Source organism: Oxyura jamaicensis, chromosome 1, assembly GCF_011077185.1.
Source record: "Oxyura jamaicensis isolate SHBP4307 breed ruddy duck chromosome 1, BPBGC_Ojam_1.0, whole genome shotgun sequence".
Taxonomy (NCBI): Eukaryota; Metazoa; Chordata; class Aves; order Anseriformes; family Anatidae; genus Oxyura; species Oxyura jamaicensis.
In genome coordinates, this window is record NC_048893.1 from 136,761,908 (window position 1) to 136,782,909 (window position 21,002).

The 21,002-nt window shown below is 45.1% G+C and overlaps 2 protein-coding genes across 8 annotated transcripts in view; both read right to left on the reverse strand.

Annotated features, from left to right (window-relative positions):
* Nucleotides 1-7,555, reverse strand: part of MGAT4A (alpha-1,3-mannosyl-glycoprotein 4-beta-N-acetylglucosaminyltransferase A) — a 73,533-nt gene extending 65,978 nt beyond the window's left edge. For 2 of the 3 annotated variants that reach the window (XR_004747645.1, XM_035315641.1), the window contains exons 1-2: nt 5,639-5,784; nt 4,331-4,625 (exon numbers count right to left, since the gene is read on the reverse strand). Coding sequence is in view for 2 of the 3 variants with exons in the window: in XM_035315641.1 (XP_035171532.1) it covers nt 4,331-4,424 (94 nt within the window). In the remaining variant the exon portion in view is untranslated. Of the gene's footprint in view, nt 1-4,330; nt 4,626-5,638; nt 5,785-7,469 lie in introns of those variants that run through there. The other variant, XM_035315649.1, reaches the window with a different exon arrangement.
* A 9,477-nt stretch (nt 7,556-17,032) lies between these two features.
* CRACDL (CRACD like) overlaps nt 17,033-21,002 on the reverse strand; it is a 62,374-nt gene continuing 58,404 nt past the window's right edge. For 4 of the 5 annotated variants that reach the window (XM_035315599.1, XM_035315618.1, XM_035315582.1 and 1 more), the window contains one exon: nt 17,033-20,696. In XM_035315599.1, coding sequence (XP_035171490.1) covers nt 20,548-20,696 — 149 coding nt within the window. In that variant the 3' untranslated portion in view covers nt 17,033-20,547. The remainder of the gene's footprint in view (nt 20,697-21,002) is intronic. The other variant, XM_035315609.1, reaches the window with a different exon arrangement.

Here is a 21,002-nt window from a genome sequence, read left to right on the forward strand (position 1 = left end):
CTTTTTTCCCTCTGGGAATTAATATTCCTGGATCTTATTCCAAAGTCTTCCACCACTGGCTGATACCTTTGTTTTAGGCTAAGTTAGGTTTTCCTAGCCTTGTTAAGTTTTGATACTTTTCAGCACTTAAGGTTAGCGTGGCTAAGAATGGGATAATGCTATTATGAAAGTAGCCAGAGGAGAAAGATTACAACAGTTTTATAACACAGCCCAGAACATTTTTTAATCTTGCTCCAAAGGAGAGAAAAGGTTGTGCTTGACACAAGACACCAGTAGCTCCTACCATCACTACTTCAGGATGAGGAAATGTTCAGCAAACTAGGAAGCTGGTTAAACATCTCGTAAGTCAAAGTCTTCTCGGAGATCTTTCCATGTGGATTTAAAGCAGCATACCAGCACCAGCCATCCTCACACAGTGAGGAGACTTTATAGTTATGACAACAGCCCTGGAAGAGCTGTAAGACAGAAGCCTTTTCAACAATCCAAGTATTGTTGAGGCTTTTTTCAACAATTCTTCATAAGAGAAGAATGTTTTTACATAAGGAAAAAGAAACTAGCGCACACTGCTAGTTTCAGATTGCTCTGGAAGTGACGTAGCTTAGTCAATAGTGAAGGGTTAAGTTGCATCAGATTGTCACAATATGTATTCCATACACGTCCTCATCACTTCCAGTAGCCAAGTGCCTTCTGAAAGTGACACAAGACACTGCCAACTACTGTCTGTCTCCAAGAACAAAGCACGCATACTTTAAACAAAAAGCTGCTGTGCTTTTTTTTTTTAAGAGATGAAAAAAAGGCAGGATCAGAGCAGGACTTTCACATGGGAAGCAAGTGATGAGGTTTGTTGAGGAAGTTCATCCTAACATGCCAGCCCTAAAAGTTCTTTACCTTCTTTACCAATTTCCATGCTCTGGTGACAAGCATCAGGAAGCTTGCTGGGCCCCAGAAGCTTCTCCTGGAGCGTTACGCACTCAGATCACTGGTCACGTTAAATATCAAAGCACCGAGGCTACACTCTCCACATAGCACACAACAGCTTTGATGCAGTTTTTGTGAGTGGTGTAACAAGTACAAAGCAGTATTTTTACTAGCTGGATCTTCCTAAGAGCAGTACCTTTAGGATAAAAAAATACTGTATTTCTGTAGCTCACAAATGAGGTGGGGAAGGCCTGTAACCCTGAGCAGGTCAGTAGTACTGGAAAGCAAGATTTAGTCAAAATAGATGGTGTTAAACAGAAAGTTAGCACTGGCATAAGAGGAAAAGTAGGAATTGCCTCAGGAGGATTTGAAGGAGGTCTTAAGTCGAACTAGCTCTGCAGTAACAGCAGATTCATTAAAACTGTTCCTTACATACACCCAAGTAATCCATTTTGCTATGATTTGATTTCCAGTGCCTGTTTCACTTCTGAGCTAACCATAGTGAATTTCTAACATACAAAAAGCAACCTTACAGTGCCTGTTCATGAATCCCACAGAAGAGCAAGGTATTTCCCAGGTGTATTCAGGGCCCCCTGCCCTGCTTCCTTACAACTCCAGTGCTGCTAGGCACCACAGGGCCTTCAGAAAGAGCCCAGGATCTTGCCTTACTTTTGAAAATACTCTCCAAAGATGATAAGTAGTTTAGCTGGCCTTCTTCAAACACAGCTAACTTTAAAAGCAAAAACATGTAATTGGCCATTTCATCCAAAAATAGCATCTGCCCCATGAAAGGTTATTTACATAATTCAGCCAGGAGTAAGCTGTTGCCAGTGATGGCAGCTCAGAGAAAGTATTTCCTTCAACTGCTAACAACTTTTCAACACATCCACAAAGTTTGTAAAGCTCTGTTCTGCAGAGACAATTTTTTGGGCTTTAAACAAGTAGCAAAGCCTGTATTACCTTGAAGTGCCTAAATCCTGTCCTGCACAGGCTGGGACCAGGTATATTTACCAGAGGAAGACATGATATGCAAACGCACCACGTCATCCCAGTCTTATCATTATTCTACAAGCGGTTCTGCACTTTAAGCAACAGTCATGCAGGAACTTAGTTCTTCAATTAAAGTGAATCACCTGATGACTGGATTAGGGTTGTTGGGATGGAATTTGTTTGGTTCCAATGGGAAGCTAATAATTTGTGGTTTACCTTTTAATTTTTTAAATGTAAATATTTTCTTTCCAAGCACAGATTTACTTTGCTGTCCAAAGACTGACAAATACCTATAAGAATCTAATGCATGCCAGATAACTGTAATGAGTAACAAAAGATTACGTTCATAGCACGTGATATTTCATAGCCTTTTGGTCAATGGGAACAGCAAGCACCTTATTTGTTTCTAACTGAGCCACTCAATTTACAATGAAAGAGTCACAGTGAATTAAGAGACCACCACACAATGCTTATTGAATAAAGTGTTGGAAATTGGAAAAAATATGGATTCTTAAATGTACATTGTTAGTGTCTCAACTTTTCCCTTTGGTGTAGAAGTGTCTTGGAATTAAAACGTGGTACGGAAATGTACACAAATCTATTTTAGTTTTAGACAACCTGACTCGTATTTTAATTTGTTAAAAGATTCAGAAAACAATATTCTCTGCATAAATTTCTCTTTAAACCATACCTTAAAAGCAAGTTCTCTAGAACACTGTAATTTCATAACTGTGATTCATAATTAACACATTAGTGATACCTTGTTACACAAATGTTTATTTAACAAATTAGTCATAATGCTCAAAAGAAAGATCTGGAGGAAGATAAACGCAGAACTTTTAGACCACCGTTAAGACAATATTGATTCTGAGCATTCAGATGGAAAAAAAGTATAAAAAATAGAGCTGTCTGACCAACAAAAGCTTAAATTGTCACCAAGCACTATATTTATATTAGTACTTTCCCAATAGTGGATTTTTGTTAAAGACTGTGCTATTCTTTGGCAAGAGAGAGTAAGACCTGTAAACTATGTCAAGTTAAAACGAAAGCATGAAAACAGCATTTCATATCTGTATCTTTGCTGAAGTGAAAGCAAAATTTTTCTGAGGTTCCTCAACATGAAAGGAATCAGTAACATGACATTTAACTAGAGAATGTGTTATTAACCAAAATGAATAAAATACTACTTACAGTGCAACTCAAATATTCTCTTGTCAGTGTTTTTCACTTCTAGACTTTGTTGTCCAGTTAAAAGATCTCTACATTACCCCAGCCTCAAGAACCTGACATTTTTACTGATCCTTACATTCAGAGGGCAGGCCCGCCAACCAACTGCTACAGCAGAGATCAGACCACAAAGCATCTGCTTCTCCTACAAGTGTCAAATAAAAAAAAAAGGAAGCCAATATGCCACAGAACTCATCTGCTTCTTTGCAAAGGATCTTTTTCATTCTTATTCAACTATAAAAGGGTCACAAGTTGCTTGTTCTAAAACTGACAGTATTTCTAGAAAAACTCAGCCTCCTCTTACTGGACCTGAAGCAAAACTGATAACGTTCTAGGCTGAATGGTCAGAACAAACCATGTAGCAATCTCATTTAATACAGAATGTGTGTTTCAGGATGACTTGATCTTTGAAGGACAGTCTAGTATTTTTTCCAAGAGACCAGATGTTTATAAAGGAAAAAAAAAAAACTTATTCTAGAAAGCATTACTGAATAATTTTATTTGCTTAACTGAAAGACAGAAATCAAACCATTTCACTTGCAGTAAACAGTCCTGACCATCAGAAAAAACTTATTTTTTCCAGGGTTCACATGAAGTGCAATAAAATTACAGACAATAGTTACTCATAATAATATGTGCAATTTCATGAAAAAGATACATTTCCCATTACACAGTCAATTTGTTCATATCACTTTATTTCTCATACCATACTCAGACAAGAAATATTTTACATTTCCTCCAAGGACAGCAAGAAAGAAAAAAAAAATATCTCTGGACAATGCTGCTTGGCAGTTTGCCACTGCCATCACCGAATCATCAGGGAAGACAGAAAGCTGCACCAAAAATAACATTGTCCAGCCTGGTCCACTGGCCATATGTTACTTGGAAAAAATAAAAGAAAAAACAACATCTGTTTTTCCAATAGCCATAAACCAAGAAAAACAAAAACTATTCAGCCTCCCTCTAACACCAGGATTTGTTTATCTTCAGTTACTTAAAAAAAAAATCAGGATCCCTCCCTGAATCTACTAGCAGGTGTTAATCCCTCACCAAGGCAATACCTTCTGGAGCAGAGCTAGTCAAGGAGCACTTTACAGGTTGCTAACGTAGAGCAGCAAAGCACACGCCTGTACTATTCATTCCTCAGCCATACAGCCACGTAGAGGTCAATTTGTTTCCGGAGCCCTTTACTTACCTTTCCCATTTTGCCATGCAGTATACCAGGACAAACTGAGGAAAGTAGTGATGAAAACTAACACGGTGGCCACAGTTCCATTTCGGAGCCTCATCTCATTTCACCATCACACTTGTTTATGTTCTGTTAGCGATTAGGGCCTATCTGTTGGGCTTGCTGCAACAAAGTCAGCTCAAGTCCAGCAGCAGCAGCACAAAACGTAGCTCTCACATATCAAAGGAATCACGAATCAATCCATCCCCAACTGCTGTGAGCTTTCTTGTAGTTCTCATAAATTTTCTTTTTTCTTCTATTCCTGTTTAAAAAAGAAAATAATAGATTAGACCAAAAATATTTACAAGTGTCCCCCATGTACCAAAATACAGTAAAGAAACACTTCTGTGTGCTCATTACTGTGGCTTACACGCACCCTTCTTGCGCTGCCCGAGCCTCAGCCCAGGGAACAGCACTTGTTACATTAGTTCATACTTTTTTATTAGAACTGCTTGTACCTGGAGGAGCTGCATGTCACCCGAATTTGGTTGTGAAATGACAAACATACACACCACCTATACTACGATGTCATCACCAACCCAAGGCAAGATGACGCCTCACTCTGGTGGCGCAGAAGGGATACAAGAGGCTTTTCAGGAAGCCGGCAGCTCAGAGCCCCGCTGCCAAGCACTCCCTCCAGCAAAGCCTCTCCGAGGTCAGCAAGCAGAGCCCTGATGCAACTGCAGCAGTGGAACCGCCCTCAGTGAACCAAGAGACCAGAGCTTTAAATAGCACTTACAAACCTATATCATTCATCTCTCCCTGCGCAGTGAAAAAGCATCTGATCCATGCACAACAATTATTTTCCCCTCGCTTAGCTGCGGGGGAAAGCACAGATGACAGTCACGCAAGCAGAGACTGTTCAATCCATAGGAGCTCACAACAACCCCACAAAAACAGCACGATGTGACCCCACCACTCCTCTCCCCACCGTGCAGGGGCAAGGACAGCAGGCAGAAGTCAGCCACAAGTCAGTTTCACCCCAGGTGGAGGTTACAGACCATGGGACTAGGAAATTCCCAACTGCCCAAAGTCAGCCAGCATCTAAACACGCTGTCCTAACTGAGCAAGGCAAAGAGAAGATGGAAATAAATTAGCTGATGGCCTGCTTTGAAGTTGGGGGGTAGGGATTTGATTTACAGAGAGCTAAAGTATCATTTACAGTAGCTCAAACATTTGATGTTCTTTTAAGAAAGAAAAGAAAGGGAGGCATTTTTCCCCATCACAAACTACATCTGATACAAGCATGCTATCCAGCAGTAAATAAAGACTTACTTTGGACTTTCCTTACAAGCAATCTGTGTCACTCTCTTGCCTGGGTACATTTAGAACGGGGAAAAGTACTTCTCATCGTGCTTGTACCTGGAGATTCCAGTCAAGTCTGAACTGCTCTCACCAGGCTTGTACCCCAGCACGCTCTACTTTCACCCAAGAGCTTGTAAAACAAGACACAACGAATAGGCCTGGTCAACAAATGAAAGAAAGACAACCACAAGTTACAGAACTACACGCTCTTACATTCGAGCCTTGGTAACAAGATGCAGGCTGCACAAAGTGTTTACCTTCTGACTATGATTACCTCATATAATAATGCCAGTAACATGCTTTGTTTGGGGGAAATTTACGCAGAGTGGCTTTAAACTTTCCCTTATTGGTACAGTGTGATTTCAAAGTTTGAGAACAAATGTAAGCACGTAGGAAGAGGACAAAGCAGAGGATAAAATTGGGTAAGAAACCAAGTAATGGAATAGAAACTGTGAGAGGCTTTACGGTATGAGAAACCTGAATTTAACACAATGAAAAATAAAGACAGCTGAGAGACCTAAAGAAAGCTGAGGTGGAGAGCACGGCATGCCAGAAAGCATCATCATCACCAGTACTTTGAACAGGAGATGGACATAATAAATGCCAGAGGGGTAGGCAACAGTAATTAGGTCAAAGATAAAAGCCTGTACGAACTCTCAGAGCAAGGGCAGAAAAAGAGCTCAAAACCCCCGAGTTTCACAAGGCCTGTCTGCAGGGCAGGAAGTGCAAAGAGTTCAAATGATTCCCAAACTACCAGAATAAGCAACTGCGCTTCTGACAGCAACGCTGACAGCCCACACTGTGGAAACAGCTCTGAAGTAAGGATGCCTAAAGCGTGATCTACCTTCACCACAGCTCTAGCAGCAGACATCCCTCCGAAGCAACTCAGGTGTGCACAAAGGACCAGGCTGCAAGCTAGACAGGATTATCCCAGAGGGGGCCAGAGCCAGCTGGTCCAACATGCACACAGAGAGGGCAGCCAGATACGTTAAAATATCAACTGATAATGGAAGGAAAGAGAACTACCTGACTTGACAGGAAACCCAGGCATCACTTATACATTAACAGCAACAAAAACCGAGAGGTTGTGATCGGGGCTCCTCACTGCACTCAGGAAAACGCAGCCTAAAGTAATTTAGAAAAATAATTACTGAACTGTAACATAACTCGGTTAGCTATGAGTTTGCACAAAACTGTGTCGATTTGCTAGTTCCCATGATTTTGTTAGCTGGTTCTGTGCTTTTTTTTTTTTCCCTTCCTTTCCCAGCGCTGTGCCCCTTCTCCCTGCCCTGCCAGCGCCGCAGCCCGGCAGCACTCAGGCGGCCGCCCCAGCCTTTCACGAACCAAAGCGCGCACGCATCCAGGCCGTGCACGCACCAGAAGCGCCCCAGCTCTTAAAAACGGAGCCAGCTAGGGCAGCAAAAACCCACACGGACGTACATTATCTAACCCCCGGGTGGGCACTTTGGGGGCGCTCGGTAATTCCCAGCCAAACTAAGGAGCTGAGGGGCGGTCCGGTTGGAGGGCGCACGACCCCGAAAGGCTGCAACTCGCCCCGTGAGGAGGACGAGGAGGGGTGTCATGGGCACCGGCTCCGCAGGTGAGCGGCGGGGACCGCCCCGGCTGCCAGCCGTTAACCGGCGGCCGTTAGAGACCGTTAGCCCCAACCCCCCCGCAGCAGCAGCCTTCAGAGGGTCCGGACAGGGCGATATCTGCCGAGCAGCCAGCTCCACGCTCGTTGCAAAACCAAGAAATGAAAAAAAGCCGCGGAAGAGTGCAACGGTGCCCAGCGCTCACTCACCTGCGCGCGGCGATCCGTCACTGTCGAACGCCAGCCCCCAAATGAGCCCAGCGCGCCCGGCGCCCGCCTCTCGTCAGCGAAGCCCCGCCCCTCGATCGCCAATGGGTGGAGGAAGCTGAGGGCACCACGCATTGGCCGAACGGCCTGTCGCTCCGCTGGGGCGCGGATATAAATAGGGCGGTCTCGCGAGGACTGCCTCAGTTGTGGTGGGGGTCGGCAGTGTTTTGTGGGGCTCTGCCGTGAGGCGAGCTCTCCTCTGAGGTGCGTGGCACTGTGGTGGAGGAGGTGTAAGGAGTGCTCAGCACCTCGTTGTTTACTGCGCTCAAGGAGGTTCAGCCCCAAACTTGTGATAGTAAACATGCACCATGTCCTTTCAGGGAGAAACTCCTGCCCAAGGGTGTGTTCAAGGTCCTGCTGCATCACAAGTCTTTGGGTCTGTAGGGTCTCCTCAGGACCAGTGCCCTCAGACTACAGTAGGATGCTGTGCACCTTGCAGGAACCATACTGTACACTGCTAACTGCTTGAGTGTCCAGCCCTTTTCTGCATCCCACCTAACTTAGATGAAGCCCTTGCTTTCAGTTAAAGCTCCTTCCCTGGGTGTTGGTGGACAGTTCTCCACCAAAACTCTATAAACCACACAAAAATAATTCGTTAGTCTGTCTTAAGAGTGACATTTAACAAGTCTCTATGGACTTTTTTTAACCAAAGCTTAAGGATATTACAGTATTCTTGTCCATCCACTCACCTGTACGGTAGCTCTCAGTGATTTTGTTTTCAAAAACTTGCAAAGAGGGCTTGTAGCAACTAAGGGGGAGGGCAAAAAGGAGCACAGGAGAAGTTTACAATGGCTTCACACCTGAGCTGTTCTGTGATGTTATTCAACGAGTGAATTTATTGTGTGGTTAAGTGCTTTGGGCCTCCTTTTTATAACAAAGTGATATTTTTGTGTAAAAAAATAAAAATCAGTGCAATAACTTTCAAACAAAGACTGGTATGTGCATGTGTACACACATCTACAAGCATACACACACCTACTACGGAGTTTTCAGTGGAGATCCCAGCAAGCCAAAAACATTGGAGCCCCCCCATTGTTTGGCTTTAATAGATTAGTGTTGCTTAGGGATATGAATTTTTGCATTTCTGTGCTGGAAAAAAATAACAACTGGTGGAGAAATTTTCACATGAAAGTGCTTTTGTCAGGAGAGATCAGTCTGCTGAAGAAAAGAATGTGTTACAATAAGAGTTTAATGGCATTTATTTAAGTAGGACTATCTCATACCTTCTACTTTTTGTTCTTTCCCTGGTTGAACTTTTGCATTAGAAAGGTTTACCAACCAGACCTTGACAGGATCCAATTAACTATTAACTTCCACAAACAATAGTGTAAGTGATAATGTGCCTGTTTCTCAGTTCCTCTGACATCTGCCCCTGGAGTTAGTTTCACGAGAAGGAAGGCAAACTGCAGGAGAAAAATAAAGCATTGCTCTCATCTGACCTACTGCAACAATACACAAATGCCCCCAACAATACACAGATGCCCCCTGGCATGGTCCATGGCTTCATGCATAGAAAAACTACATGGTGAAGGCAAATACTGCAGCTGCCAGGGAAAAGGATTTGGGGCTGTTTGGCTGACACGCTAAAATGCTGCTAGGTTCAGGCTGACTTTTTGGCCTGAACAGTACTTAATGCCTGCAGATCTCCAGATTTGGTCTTCCTGCCCAGTTATTCTTTCACCCTGCACTGTTAAACTGGAGAATCAAATGGAATCCGGAGCAGATGAAGCGCTTCCAAACACTTTGTGTTGACATAGAAGTGTTAAGGGTGCAAATGCTATAGCAGCCATAGTGAGGCAGAAATTGCTTTTTAAAATATAGGAAGTGTAAATCTTTAGTGGGACGCTAAACACTGGGACAGGCTTCCTAGGGAGGGTGTTGATGCCCCATGCCTGTCAGTGTTCAAGAGGTATTTGGACAATGCTCTCAATAAAATAATTTAACTTTTGGTTACCCTTGAAGAGGTCAGGCAGTTAGGATTCAGTGGTCGTTGAAGGCTCCTTCCAACTAAAATGTTCTCTTCTATATTTCGTCACTGGAAAGATTTCATGCTGTGATATTTTTGCTAAGGTATTACCTAAGTGTCAAAGACAAAACAGTGGAAGATGCTCTAGGCCTGCCATAGTTTCATGTATGCTGCAGTCACTGTGTCTAGCACACCTGGTCAGTCTGCTTTTATAGAGCTGCACAATTGTTGGCATTCATAAAATTCAGAGCTCTTTTTATCCAGGCACGTTTCCTGACTCATTCAGAAGCATGAAGGCATTGTTGTTGCTGCATTTCACACCACCAGTGCTCTGGCTTTCCTGGGCATTAGGAAAGATGCAAAAAAGGCAAAGGTGTTTGACAGTGGGCAGCAGAAGTCTTAACAGTGGCTTGGCTGAGAAATGGCAGCCCAGAAATTGTCTGTCTACCAACTGGAATTTTTTTGAGGTCTTTGTGCATTGGATATCATCAGAAGCAAAACACACCGAAAAGAGGTCTCCTTTCGCCTGCTTTGGGGTGACTTGGTGGTTGGTCCACTGTTGGTAGGGAAACTGCAGCTGAAGGGAACCCTGAATCAGGTCCTCAGCACGTACAGATTTCTGAAGTTACTCTTTCTTGTAAAATCTGAGCTAAAATCAGGAAAAAAAAAAAAAAAAAAAAAAAAAAAAAAAAAGGCAAATCTGAACTTCTGACTGCCAGGAAGCAAAGGTCAAAGCTGCGTACTCCAGGCTTCTGGCACAGGCTCCCCTGCCAAAGAGTGGGCTGGCTGCACAATAGTCTTTGCATCATTGTCTTTGTCTTGTCTCTCATGTGGTCTGGTCAAGCCCAGCTCTTCACCATCAATCCTTCTTCCCATGGGAAGCTGGGGGTCGGCCTCTTCTCGCAGGTAACCAGTGACAGGACTAGAGGGAATGGCCTCAAGTTGTGCCAGGGGAGGTTCAGGTTGGAGATGAGGAGACATTTCTTCTCAGAAGAAGCAGTCAGGCATTGGGACGGGTTGCTCAGGGAGGTGGTGGAGTCACCATCCCTGGGGGTGTTCAAGGGAAGGTTGGACGTGGTGCTTAGGGACACGGTTTAGTGGTGACATTGGTGGTAGGGGGGTAGTTGGACCAGGTGATCTTGGAGGGCTTTTCCAACCTTAATGGTTATGTGATTCTGTGCCATTCTCCTTTCCTCCCTGACTGCTTTGCTTCAAAATCCTTTACCAGAAGCATGAAGAACAACCAGAAAATCTTAAACAAGCTTACACTGGCATGAGGGGAAGAAGAGATCCATGAGTGCCTTGACAAAGTATTACCCTGCAACTCGCATCCTTTTAATCATGCCCAGCCTTATCGCATCAGATATGGGTAAAAAGCTCAAACTCTAGATACATCCCTTATCATTGGTAAAGGTTTTTTTGGTCTCCTGCCTGTCTAACACAAATTTCCTTGTCAGTATCTCTAAAGCAAAGTCCAAAGTGGATTTTGGAGCAGTTTGAAATGCTAGATTTCACTTCAGGGCAACCCCCAGGAGCATGGCATACTGTCTTTGGAAGGAACAGGCTCACAAGCATCCACCATAGCCTTGGTTCAAGAGTTGCAGCTGACCCAAGCTGCCCAGCTTCCCACATTGTGCGCTGCCCACCAGCTCCCCGAAGCCTTGCAGCTCTCCCCATGGACCTGTCTGCCCTGAACCTTGCCCCGAATACCTTATTCACTGTGTGTCTTTCAGCGCTGCAGCAGGGCCACGGAAAAGTGGCTGTACACGCTGAGCAGCTGAGACCAGCGCGGGGAGGATGAGAGCTGTCACGTGAAGCCAAGGTGCGTGCGTGCCAAAGTGATTTGGCCAGCAGTTGATCTGGAGCGGAGGGGAGAGGGAGAAGGAGTAAGAGGACGACATCTTTAGACCCCCCTCTGCTCAAATTGCCTGCAGTAGGTTTCACTAACCTTAACTTGCATCCCCCCGAGACACAGCAAGCGTCGAGACAATCCCTGCGAGCGCGTGAACTTGGCGGCACTGCAAATAATTATCAAAGCCACTCTCCATTTAAACCAGTGGAGCTGGTGCTCTGCTGTAATGAAAAGATCTCATTCTTTGCCCTGTCGCAGTGGGAACCCGGGCTGTATTAAGTCATCCTGACTGGCCTTAAAGGTTTTAGTGATGTTTCTTTCATTTGAGAGTTATCTTTCTGCCAATTTAGAATCCCATCTCTTCCCCACAAAGTGAACCTACGGTTATCCCAGCAGCGGTGGGAGGACGGTAGATGGCCAGGAAAATGGAGATAGGACAGGTGCGTGGCATTTAGAAATAATGAGTTCATTTTCCTGCATTTTAGGGCCTTTTAGACCAAGGTTTTAGGAAAAAGACAAATGAGCCTCAATCAAGCAGGAGCTCTAACCGAATATCTGGAATAAGGCGTAAGTAGCAACAAAGTAGGCGCTGCTGCAGCACCAACCAGCAACAAGAAATGACAGTAATAGCACGAGAGCTTTGGGACTATTAGGCAGCTCCGTTCCCTAGGAAGGATGCCGAGGACATACGTTTTAAAATAAAGTGGTTGTTGTGGTTTAACCCGGCTGGCAGCTAAACACCACACAGCCGTTCGCTCACCCTCCCCCCTCCCTCTCTGGGATGGGGGAGAGAAACGGGAAAGTGAAGCCTGTGGGTTGAGATAAAGGCAGTTTATTAAGATAGAAAAATAATAATGATAATAATAATAATATGTACAAACAAGTGATGCACAATGCAATTGCTCACCACCCGCTGACCGATGCCCAGCCCAACCCCGAGCAGCCGGCCCCCCCAGCCCGGTTAGCCACCCCTATATATTGTTCAGCATGCCGTCAGATGGTATGGAATACCCCTTTGGCCAGTTTGGGTCAGCTGTTCTGGGTTTGTCCCCTCCCAGCTTTTGCTGCACCCCCAGCCTGCCCGCTGGCAGGACAGAGCGAGGAGCTGAAAAGTCCTTGGCATAGTGTAAGCATTGCTCTCCAGCAATTAAAACATCAGCATGTTATCAGCACTCTTCTCATCCTAATCCAAAACATAGCACCCTACCAGCTACTAGGAGGAAAAATAACTGTCCTAACTGAAACCAGGACAGTGGTGTATCCCTTTCTTTACAGATTCAAAGGAAGCTTTAGCTTCCCGTCTCCATGTGCACATGAGGCGCTCAGCTTTCTCTCAATCGCATGCAAATTGCTCTCCTCGTGCACAGAAGAAAAACAGCAGTTTAAGAGCAATATGTTGATATCATATTTTCTACCAAAAAAAAAGTGCTTTTCAGAATGACAGCTCCCAGTGTGATACCACATGCTGTACAACTGCGTGGGCAAACGCTAATTCCACCCACCAAACACGCAGGTAATGAGAGCAAATGGGACGGGGTCAGGACCAGGCACCATCAAAGGCAGGCGTGCTGCTGGCAGCCGGAGCACACCGAGCAGTTACTGAACTCTCTCTGAAGTTTGTAGCATGTCAGAGATGACACGTTTGATATCTGCAGTAGCTGAGCCACTAGCATACTTCATGCCATGCTTACTGCTGCTGTTATTCCTGTCCTGAAAAAAAAAAAAAAAAAAAAAAAAAAAAAAAAAAAGCTGTAAGACACTGCAGTGCTGACACACAGAGCCCTTTGTGTTTTCAGGTGATTACAACTTAACCCCAGGTTACAGAATTATGGCAGATGTGTACCAGCGTGTTCAAAGTCAGCCCTCGGGATGACTCATCTCGCAATGAACCTCGTTATGGGTAAGGAAACCTTTAAACTGTCAGAGGCCACGTTTTGTCCCTGACTGCCAGAGCTGAACGGAGGAAAGTGCAAGGCCAAGGTGGAGAGCATTGTGTTGGGCACAGGTGAGGGGCTTGGTGGCAAGCAGATTTCTTCCTTTGCTCTCCCATGGCCCGGGCTGTGTCACAGGCTCCGGCCCTGCTCCTTCCCTGTGCGTTTAGGAGCGGCTGCCAGCTGCAGGATCGGCCCAGGGCTGGCCATGCTGCCTGGAGAACATGGGACTGGGATGGTAAGGACTTCCTGGGGGACAACGTCCCATCTTCTCCTACGGAAACTGTGTCTGCAGCCTTACCCTGGTGCTCTTCCTGCTTCATCAAAACCTGTTTTTGTTTTTAAATGGGAGTAATACTTCTATCTGCTGCTAATTACAGCCCAACAATACTAACTCAGTGTGCAAACAAGGCCATCATCCAAGTATTGTTTTACATAACCAGAGCGCTGGAGTTGTTAGCATTTGCATAATGTTCAATTATTTAGTCAGAACATAAAATTTGTCTCCCTCTCAAAAACATTTTTATGAAATGTCTCAATAATTAAACACCACTATGTTTATTAACAGCAGGGGAAGCTCGTAAAGCCTATTAGTCACAAAGAGACAAGTAACTACATCTAGCTACAGTAATCAAAATACGCCACTTGAAGGTAGGTCGCCAAGCATGGCAAGCCCAGCACAAACTCCTACAGGCAGCTGAGAGGAACAAAAAAGCACAGTGGATCAGGCGCTGTACCTCAGAGAGACGGAGGAGCCCGGATATGATAGCTTAATTCACTCCTTAGTCAACATGCAGACTCCTTTGATTATACTGGGTCAGCTGAAGCGAGTCCTGTGTCTGTGGCAGGTAAAATCTGGGGACACCTGAAGGCCTGTGCTCTGGGGAAGGGGGGCTCTGTGAGCCCCTGCTCCCACAGACTGCCCATGGGGCCTGGGCTTTGGGGTGATTCCTTGTGAGGTTCAGAGCCTGGGATGAAGTTTCTCAATGTGTTTGGGATGTCCCCAGCACCAGGCAAGGCTCGGGGGTGTTCTTCAGTGAGTCAAACTCAAAGGCTGCAGCAAAAGAGAGCTGCTCGGGTTGTCAGGCCACGTACTCTAGTTGGATCAGAACGGCTCCTGTGCCCAAGCTCCAAGTTGTCCCAAGCTGCTCGAAGGAAAGGCAGAATCTGGGACCAGAAATTGTTTCCCTTTAAAGGTGCCATCACCCACTAAATTAAGAGGAAGTATCGTATGTCCTGGGAGCAAGCATTCTTTAATATAAAGTGTTTTCATAAGTGGAACCTTTTAACTTACATTTATAGGAAGCATAAAATTCAAAAGTTATTTTATTTAGGCAAGATGGAGATTTAGACCCCTTTTAAATATGAGTTATTCAGTAGATTTTCGATAACGTTACATAAGGAATCAAGCTCGTGTCCTTCTGCCTTCTCCAAAACTCATCCGTTACTTTCTAACGAGGTCTCCAAATTACTCAAGACAGCTTCTGAGACAGGCATACAGTTGAGAGACTCCCTCTTTGTCCATCAATCTGTATAAAAGCAGCCAAGGCAACCACCGCGTCTCCTCCCGTATCCTTGGCGCGATGCCTAAGGCTCCGTCTGAGCACTGCTGCTCTGTAGTGCCCAGCCGGAGCTGCCCCACGGGCTCCCACGGGTAGAGCCGAGGAGCTGTTTGTGCAAAGGGGAACAAAACTAATGGGAAATCCTTCACAAGTTAATATTTATGGAGGAATATTAATACTTATATAGTTAATATTTTTGGAGGAGTCTGGAGCAATAGGGCATGCTGGGCTCCTCGCAGCCCTGTCAGGTCGGACGTGCTGCGTCCTCTGGGTTAGCACTGCTGCCCCCGCAGCGGCAGAGGGCTGCACCACAGCTCCTCTCGCTCAGGAGTCCTTTTGTTGTGGTTTGGTGTAAGGACATGACCACACAAAAGGCTTCAAGAGGCAAAAAGCAATCGCTTTTGCATCACTCGCCTCCGGTAGATGCAAAGGAGTTAAAAGAAGGCAACCCTTGCTTAAAGGAGTGGCCAGGCTGGGACGATGTGTGTTTTGTCTGGACAGGCTCAGGGCCTTATTCTCCTGCTTTGTCGGCAGGCAGCGTGCCCATCAAAATCATCTCCTGTGCTGAGCGTGGAGAGGAAGAGCCAGCAGCTTATTAAGGCTTCTCTGTTATTTCTTTTGAGAGGGTGGCCTTATTTTCCTGAACTGCTGTTAAATGAATCTTGTCATAACTTGGGGTGTTTTCCTCTGCTCTTTCTGGACTGTTCTTGTCAGACCCTGGATGTAGGCAATGGTTTAGAGGGGTTATGGATAGTCATGTTAAATTTAGAGGGGTAAAATAAAATAAAAAAAAAATGAATAAAATAAAGTGAGGATGGGATTTTGGGGGCGAAACACCATTACCAGAGCATGACCTGGGACAAACTTGGCTCTCCAGTTCAAGCTCCCAGTTGAACTGCTCGGGTTGGAGGGGCCCTTTAAGGACCAGCTGGTAAATCACCAGTTCATGACCCTTCCTTTTATTAGCCTGTTTCTCAGGCAGAATTTACTTACAAAGGCAGGTTAGGAAATTACACGTCATTTCAGAAATCATGGGGGGAAAATGGGGACTCCATGCTACAGGGAATTAGGAGGCCCCCAGGTACCACTGTACCTGGCTCCCTGTCCTTGAAGACAGCAGAATAGGCTTCGGTGGGATTGTGAGCCTGCTCCGCGTGCCATTTCATATGCAAATCAGTTAATAAACGAAGCCTTGCAAGCTAACAAAAAGAAATCAACAACAGACTGCAAAGGTATGTGAGGTGGAAGGAAGCAAAATGGTTCTCCATCGCTTTGCTTCGGAAACGTGTGCGGTCTGAGCTGTGTTCGGAGCAGCTCCTGAGAGAGATCTGGGGTCCTGGAGAGGGAGGGAGGTCAGCATTTCCCGAAGGACCTCCATTTAAGCTGCATTAGGTGAGCGAGAAGGGTTTCTTCTGGGAACAGAGCCAACGGAGAGAAGAGAATTAGGAGCTGGGGGTGAAGCAAAGGCACCCACAAGAAGGAAGAAGATCTGAATGGACCTTGGGAAAACGCGTTACACCAGCATAAAGCTTTGAAGAGTACCACGAGGCAGAGAACTATCTGGGAGTAATAATCCATAAAAAACTCCTATTGGTATTTATTTTGAGATCAGACAGCAGAAGATCTCATGCTCTTCAAGCTCAACACCTCCCATTGATCACTGGGTGGCTTGGTGAACCTCGGGAAGAAGCGAGCTAAGGCAAAATTCACCACAGGGCCGGGGGACAGCCCCAGAGCTGTGCCTGCTCCCACTGGAGATGCCTTCTCCTGCAAAAGTCAATCCTGCGTGGCGGGGCCGTGCCGGGTCACCCAGGTTATGCCTTGCCCTGGGGCTTAATGACTTGTGCAGCGTGGCCCCGTGCTCACAAATCCCTCTTTTTTCCTTTGATTCTGTAACAGTACAAAAGTGATCTGCTAGCCGCAAACACGGGATCCTGTAATTAAACCTCTGTTCCCCACAGCTGAGTGCTCATCACGTATACAAAGCAAACATTTTGGCATGTTTATTGCACTCCTCCAAACGAAAAGGGGATTAATGGCGTTGCAAAATTACAGCGAGCTGCTTGCTACGCTGCTGCTGGATATTTTCACTGACAACAAGATTTTATATTCCCCTTCATCTTTAAAAAAATGCAATACATTCAGTAAACGCTTTTACTGTCAAAAGCAACACAGCACATAACACCATATCAAAGTAAAGGCTGGAGGGCTATTTTGGCCCTAAACATTTATTATGCTTTGCTGTACATTAAAAATCATTTAGTCATATTTTTTTTACTTAAAATTACTAAGCATTAGGAGGTAGCTAATTATGATAATCCCACTCGTAAACCGTCTAAGTCACCGAATGTACAGGTTTTTGCACAGAAAGATGCACGGCACGGAACTGCATCTGCATCGCGCGTGGCGCTTCACCACCGGGGACGACAACTGATTGCCAAATGTCACCTTGCTCCTCAAACGGAAGGCCAAAGACGTATCACAAATCACTTCTGGGAGAGGAAACTGTTCTGTTTCTCAAGTGCATTTTGTTGTTGTTCTTTGTAATTCAAACTGCGTTCGTTTATGTGCATGAGTCATGAACAAAGGGTGAATTTTTAGATTCGATGCCAGTGTTAGATGTTCTATACCGACAATATATATTGCAGCTGCCTGAGCAAAATGGATCAGCTTGAGTCAGTCATATTGCCTCTCAGCTGGAAACGTGCAATGACGTCCTTAGGAAAGCTGATCAGATCTGAAAGGCTTTTTCCGGAGGTATGAAGTGTGAACTATAAATCGCCGTTCATACAGAGAAGAAAAATGTATTTGTATTTGCAGCTTTCCATTGCCACCGGTGAGGCATTTGTCCAAAGCAAAATACACGGGTTCAGAAACCGTTTTGTGCCTACCTGTTGACAACGCATCTGTGTCAGGACTCACACGGCCCTTTGACTTAGAATGAAGAAACAAGGCCGCAGAGCGATGCCGTGAGAAGATGAAATTTCCCCTGGCTGGCCAAGTCAAAGCTCCGGAGGGCCAAGGGTCTGCTCTTTCACAAAGGCCAGTGCCAATGGCTGCGGTAGGAGGCGGTGCAGAAGCCAAGCCCACCAGCCACCACCTCCCAGGCCAAGACCCCGTCGTTCGTATTGAGCAGCACGTGATGGGTTTTGACTCTGCAGATTTGCTATCTGCTTTCTGAGGTCACCTAAACCCTTGGTGTCTGCAGCCTCCTGCTCAGATCCATAACACCCCACGAGGTGTCTGAGATGGGTGTTGCTTTCCTTGAGGTCGCACAGGCCATGCCAGCGGCCCTCCACCTTTCTGCTCCGTTATTCCTGAGTCTGTTCCAACAGGAGATGGCCCGAGGGCTTTCCAGGCTTTCCCAGGCAGCTGCTGCACAGCTCACGCTCCAGAAATAGTCACAATTCACCAGGTTTCATAATTTTAACCAGCGAGACGACTGCAAGGAGACGGACCATACCCTTAACTACATCTCCAGAAAACACAGTACTCGTTGCATGGGATGGGGGTTGGGACTTGGCAATAATGGGAGAGCACAAATTGGGTCCTTTTTTCGTATATTATAGCCCTTTAATACAGAAACCATTTGCTCAAGATTGCTACAGATAGTAACAACGTATCTTAAACTAATACTTTATGCTAATGAATTATTTATTACAGAGGGAGAGGGGGTTAAAATGTTGCTTATGGTATCTGAAAAAATGTGCCTATTTCTACTGTAGATCCTAGAGGATGACCTGGATACAAAAAACAGAGCGAAGAAACCCCTGGAGATTAAGGACTGTGCACCCATTCTCATGGTGGGGGCAACACGAAAAGTGTTTGCACGCCCAGCTTTTGGACAGCATAGCCCAAGGCTGCTGGCATGTAACCAAGTCCCAATTTCTGTTGTGGATCTGTTACCAGAGAGCTGTCTCGCCACCTCCCATCTCAGCGGGAATGCCCACACTGCCCTTTGTGGCCTGTGTAAAAGACAAAGACCCAGACCAGTCGGCAGGAACCAACTCGGAGCCAGCACCGCTGGCGGCTGGCTGGTGAGCTGGGGTGCATCTGGGCAAAAAGCTGCGTTGGGCCTTTGGCAGCCACACGGGCTTACTGGCTTTATCCAAAGGCTTTGATAAACAATACAAAACTTGGTTTTTGTCCTCCTGTTTTCTGTGATGAAAGATTATCTGTCCAAAACCTGCTATCGGTGTCTTGGATATTCACAGGTTCCAATGCCCCGTTAATTTGTTGTGAAATGAGGAGGTTTTACTCCACACCTCCTCAGAGAAAACAAAACTTCAAAACTGCAGATGTGCTTCTTGGGAAATCCTAGGTTTCCTGAGGTCTCCCTGCATTTTTTTCTTTTTCTGAGAAGAATGTTAATGCAACAACAACAACAACCCAAAATCACAAATACATAAAGAAACCCAGGGAGTGCCACGTTAAGGCAACACTTCATGCGTACACCATCCGCAAAGAGAAATGTTTGCCTTAGTGGTGCATTCAGTTCCCAGTGTTTTGGAATGGGTTTTGTTGTTAGCTTCTTTAACTGCAATTGCATAGCTCACGGGGAGGTTTTACAACATATTCAGGGTGATTTTTGGTCAATCAGCAGCAAGTATTTCTCTCGTCAACCTTGTTATGCAGATGATGGTGAATTGCCTACAAGACTTCATGAACTGGAGACCCAAACCGGTGCTGGAAACTCAAGCTGAACAGTGTGAGAATATTACATAAATGCAGTAAAGTGCAGAGATGCTATTATTATTTTTTAATGAGAATAATTATGAGGCGGTAGGGGGTGACAGTTGAAGCTGACGCTGCAATGGAGTTCACAGTTTTCCCCAACAGTTCAGGTTGGGCTGTAGCTCAAGGCTTTCCGGTTCTTTTTTTAACTAAACATACACATTGTCCGCTGCTACTAGTGCGATGCTCCTAATTGAGAATGACAACTTCACATAAAGGAAAAATAGTTGCAACCGGATAAATTCAGGTGGGAGAGTAACTTTGACTGCATTGATGAGCACCCTACTTCAGTTCAGTTTCCTTAGTGCTCGCTATCTACGAAATAATGTGCAACCACGGTTGCTCACAGGAGCTGAGGAATTTTTATTGATGGTCGTGCCTAAACGTGCACGCTTGCGTCTCATGAAATGTAACTGAAAACCAGAGGCTGCACCACTCTCGGTTCAGCTAGGCAAACACAGAGCTCAAGCAACACATTTTTATGGAGGACTCACTAGTAGCTATTCATGAAAACCTCCGCGGTCCAAACAGCTTTGATAGAAAAAGTGTCTGGCAACTCCAGTGAAACACAACAGAATCAGGATGTTACTGCACGATTTATAAATGTAAACAGAGGGGGAAAAAATGACAAACAGAAGTTTCCAGCAACGACTGAAATTCAGCAAAATTTAAAAAAAGATCCTCTTTTGATGCAAACATCTTAAAATGCAGAAAACACGGGAAATACTTAAGGCAGAAATTTTGTTTTCCAAAGTGTAAGTATGTCCTCAGCATAATTTAAGTAATCCATTGCAATCCTGATTGCTACAATTGCTTAAGGTAAACTTTTTGACTGCACCTATTGCACACATTCTCCACAGCTGTATAGTACGAGCCTTCTCCGGTATCAGAGATTCTTCATTGTGATTAGCTGGTCTGCAGAAGTTCGATTTAGCAGTTGAGTTAATTAGAAAAGATGCTATTTGTTTGCATCATGCTATTTTATGATCTGGGGCATATCACTCCAAGCTTGAGATTTCTTTTTGGCGAGTTCCATCCACGATGGCTCGTCTGGAGCAGCATTACTGGCCTTCTTAAAGGGAATTATTTCCTCCTCTTTATCCATCAGTGCTGCTGACTGAGCTACTGTGAATAAAACACAGGTACAGTTTACGTTAGCTCGCTGTGCATCTATACACCCTAACTCTCTCATTAAAAACTTGCTGAGTCTTGCTCCGCAGTAGGAAATCTTCGCATTTCACATCAAAACTTGTACAATATGTTATTGAGGCAATAACCAATCTGAGCACAACAGAATGCAGTGTTTTGTTTGGTTTTTGAATCACTGACACGTTTTGGTCCCTAAACTTACTAAAAACGATAAGGTGACCTCAATTCCTTGCCGTGTTCTGTGTTAACATCCAGGCCGAGTCTTTCCATTAGCGGGAGCAC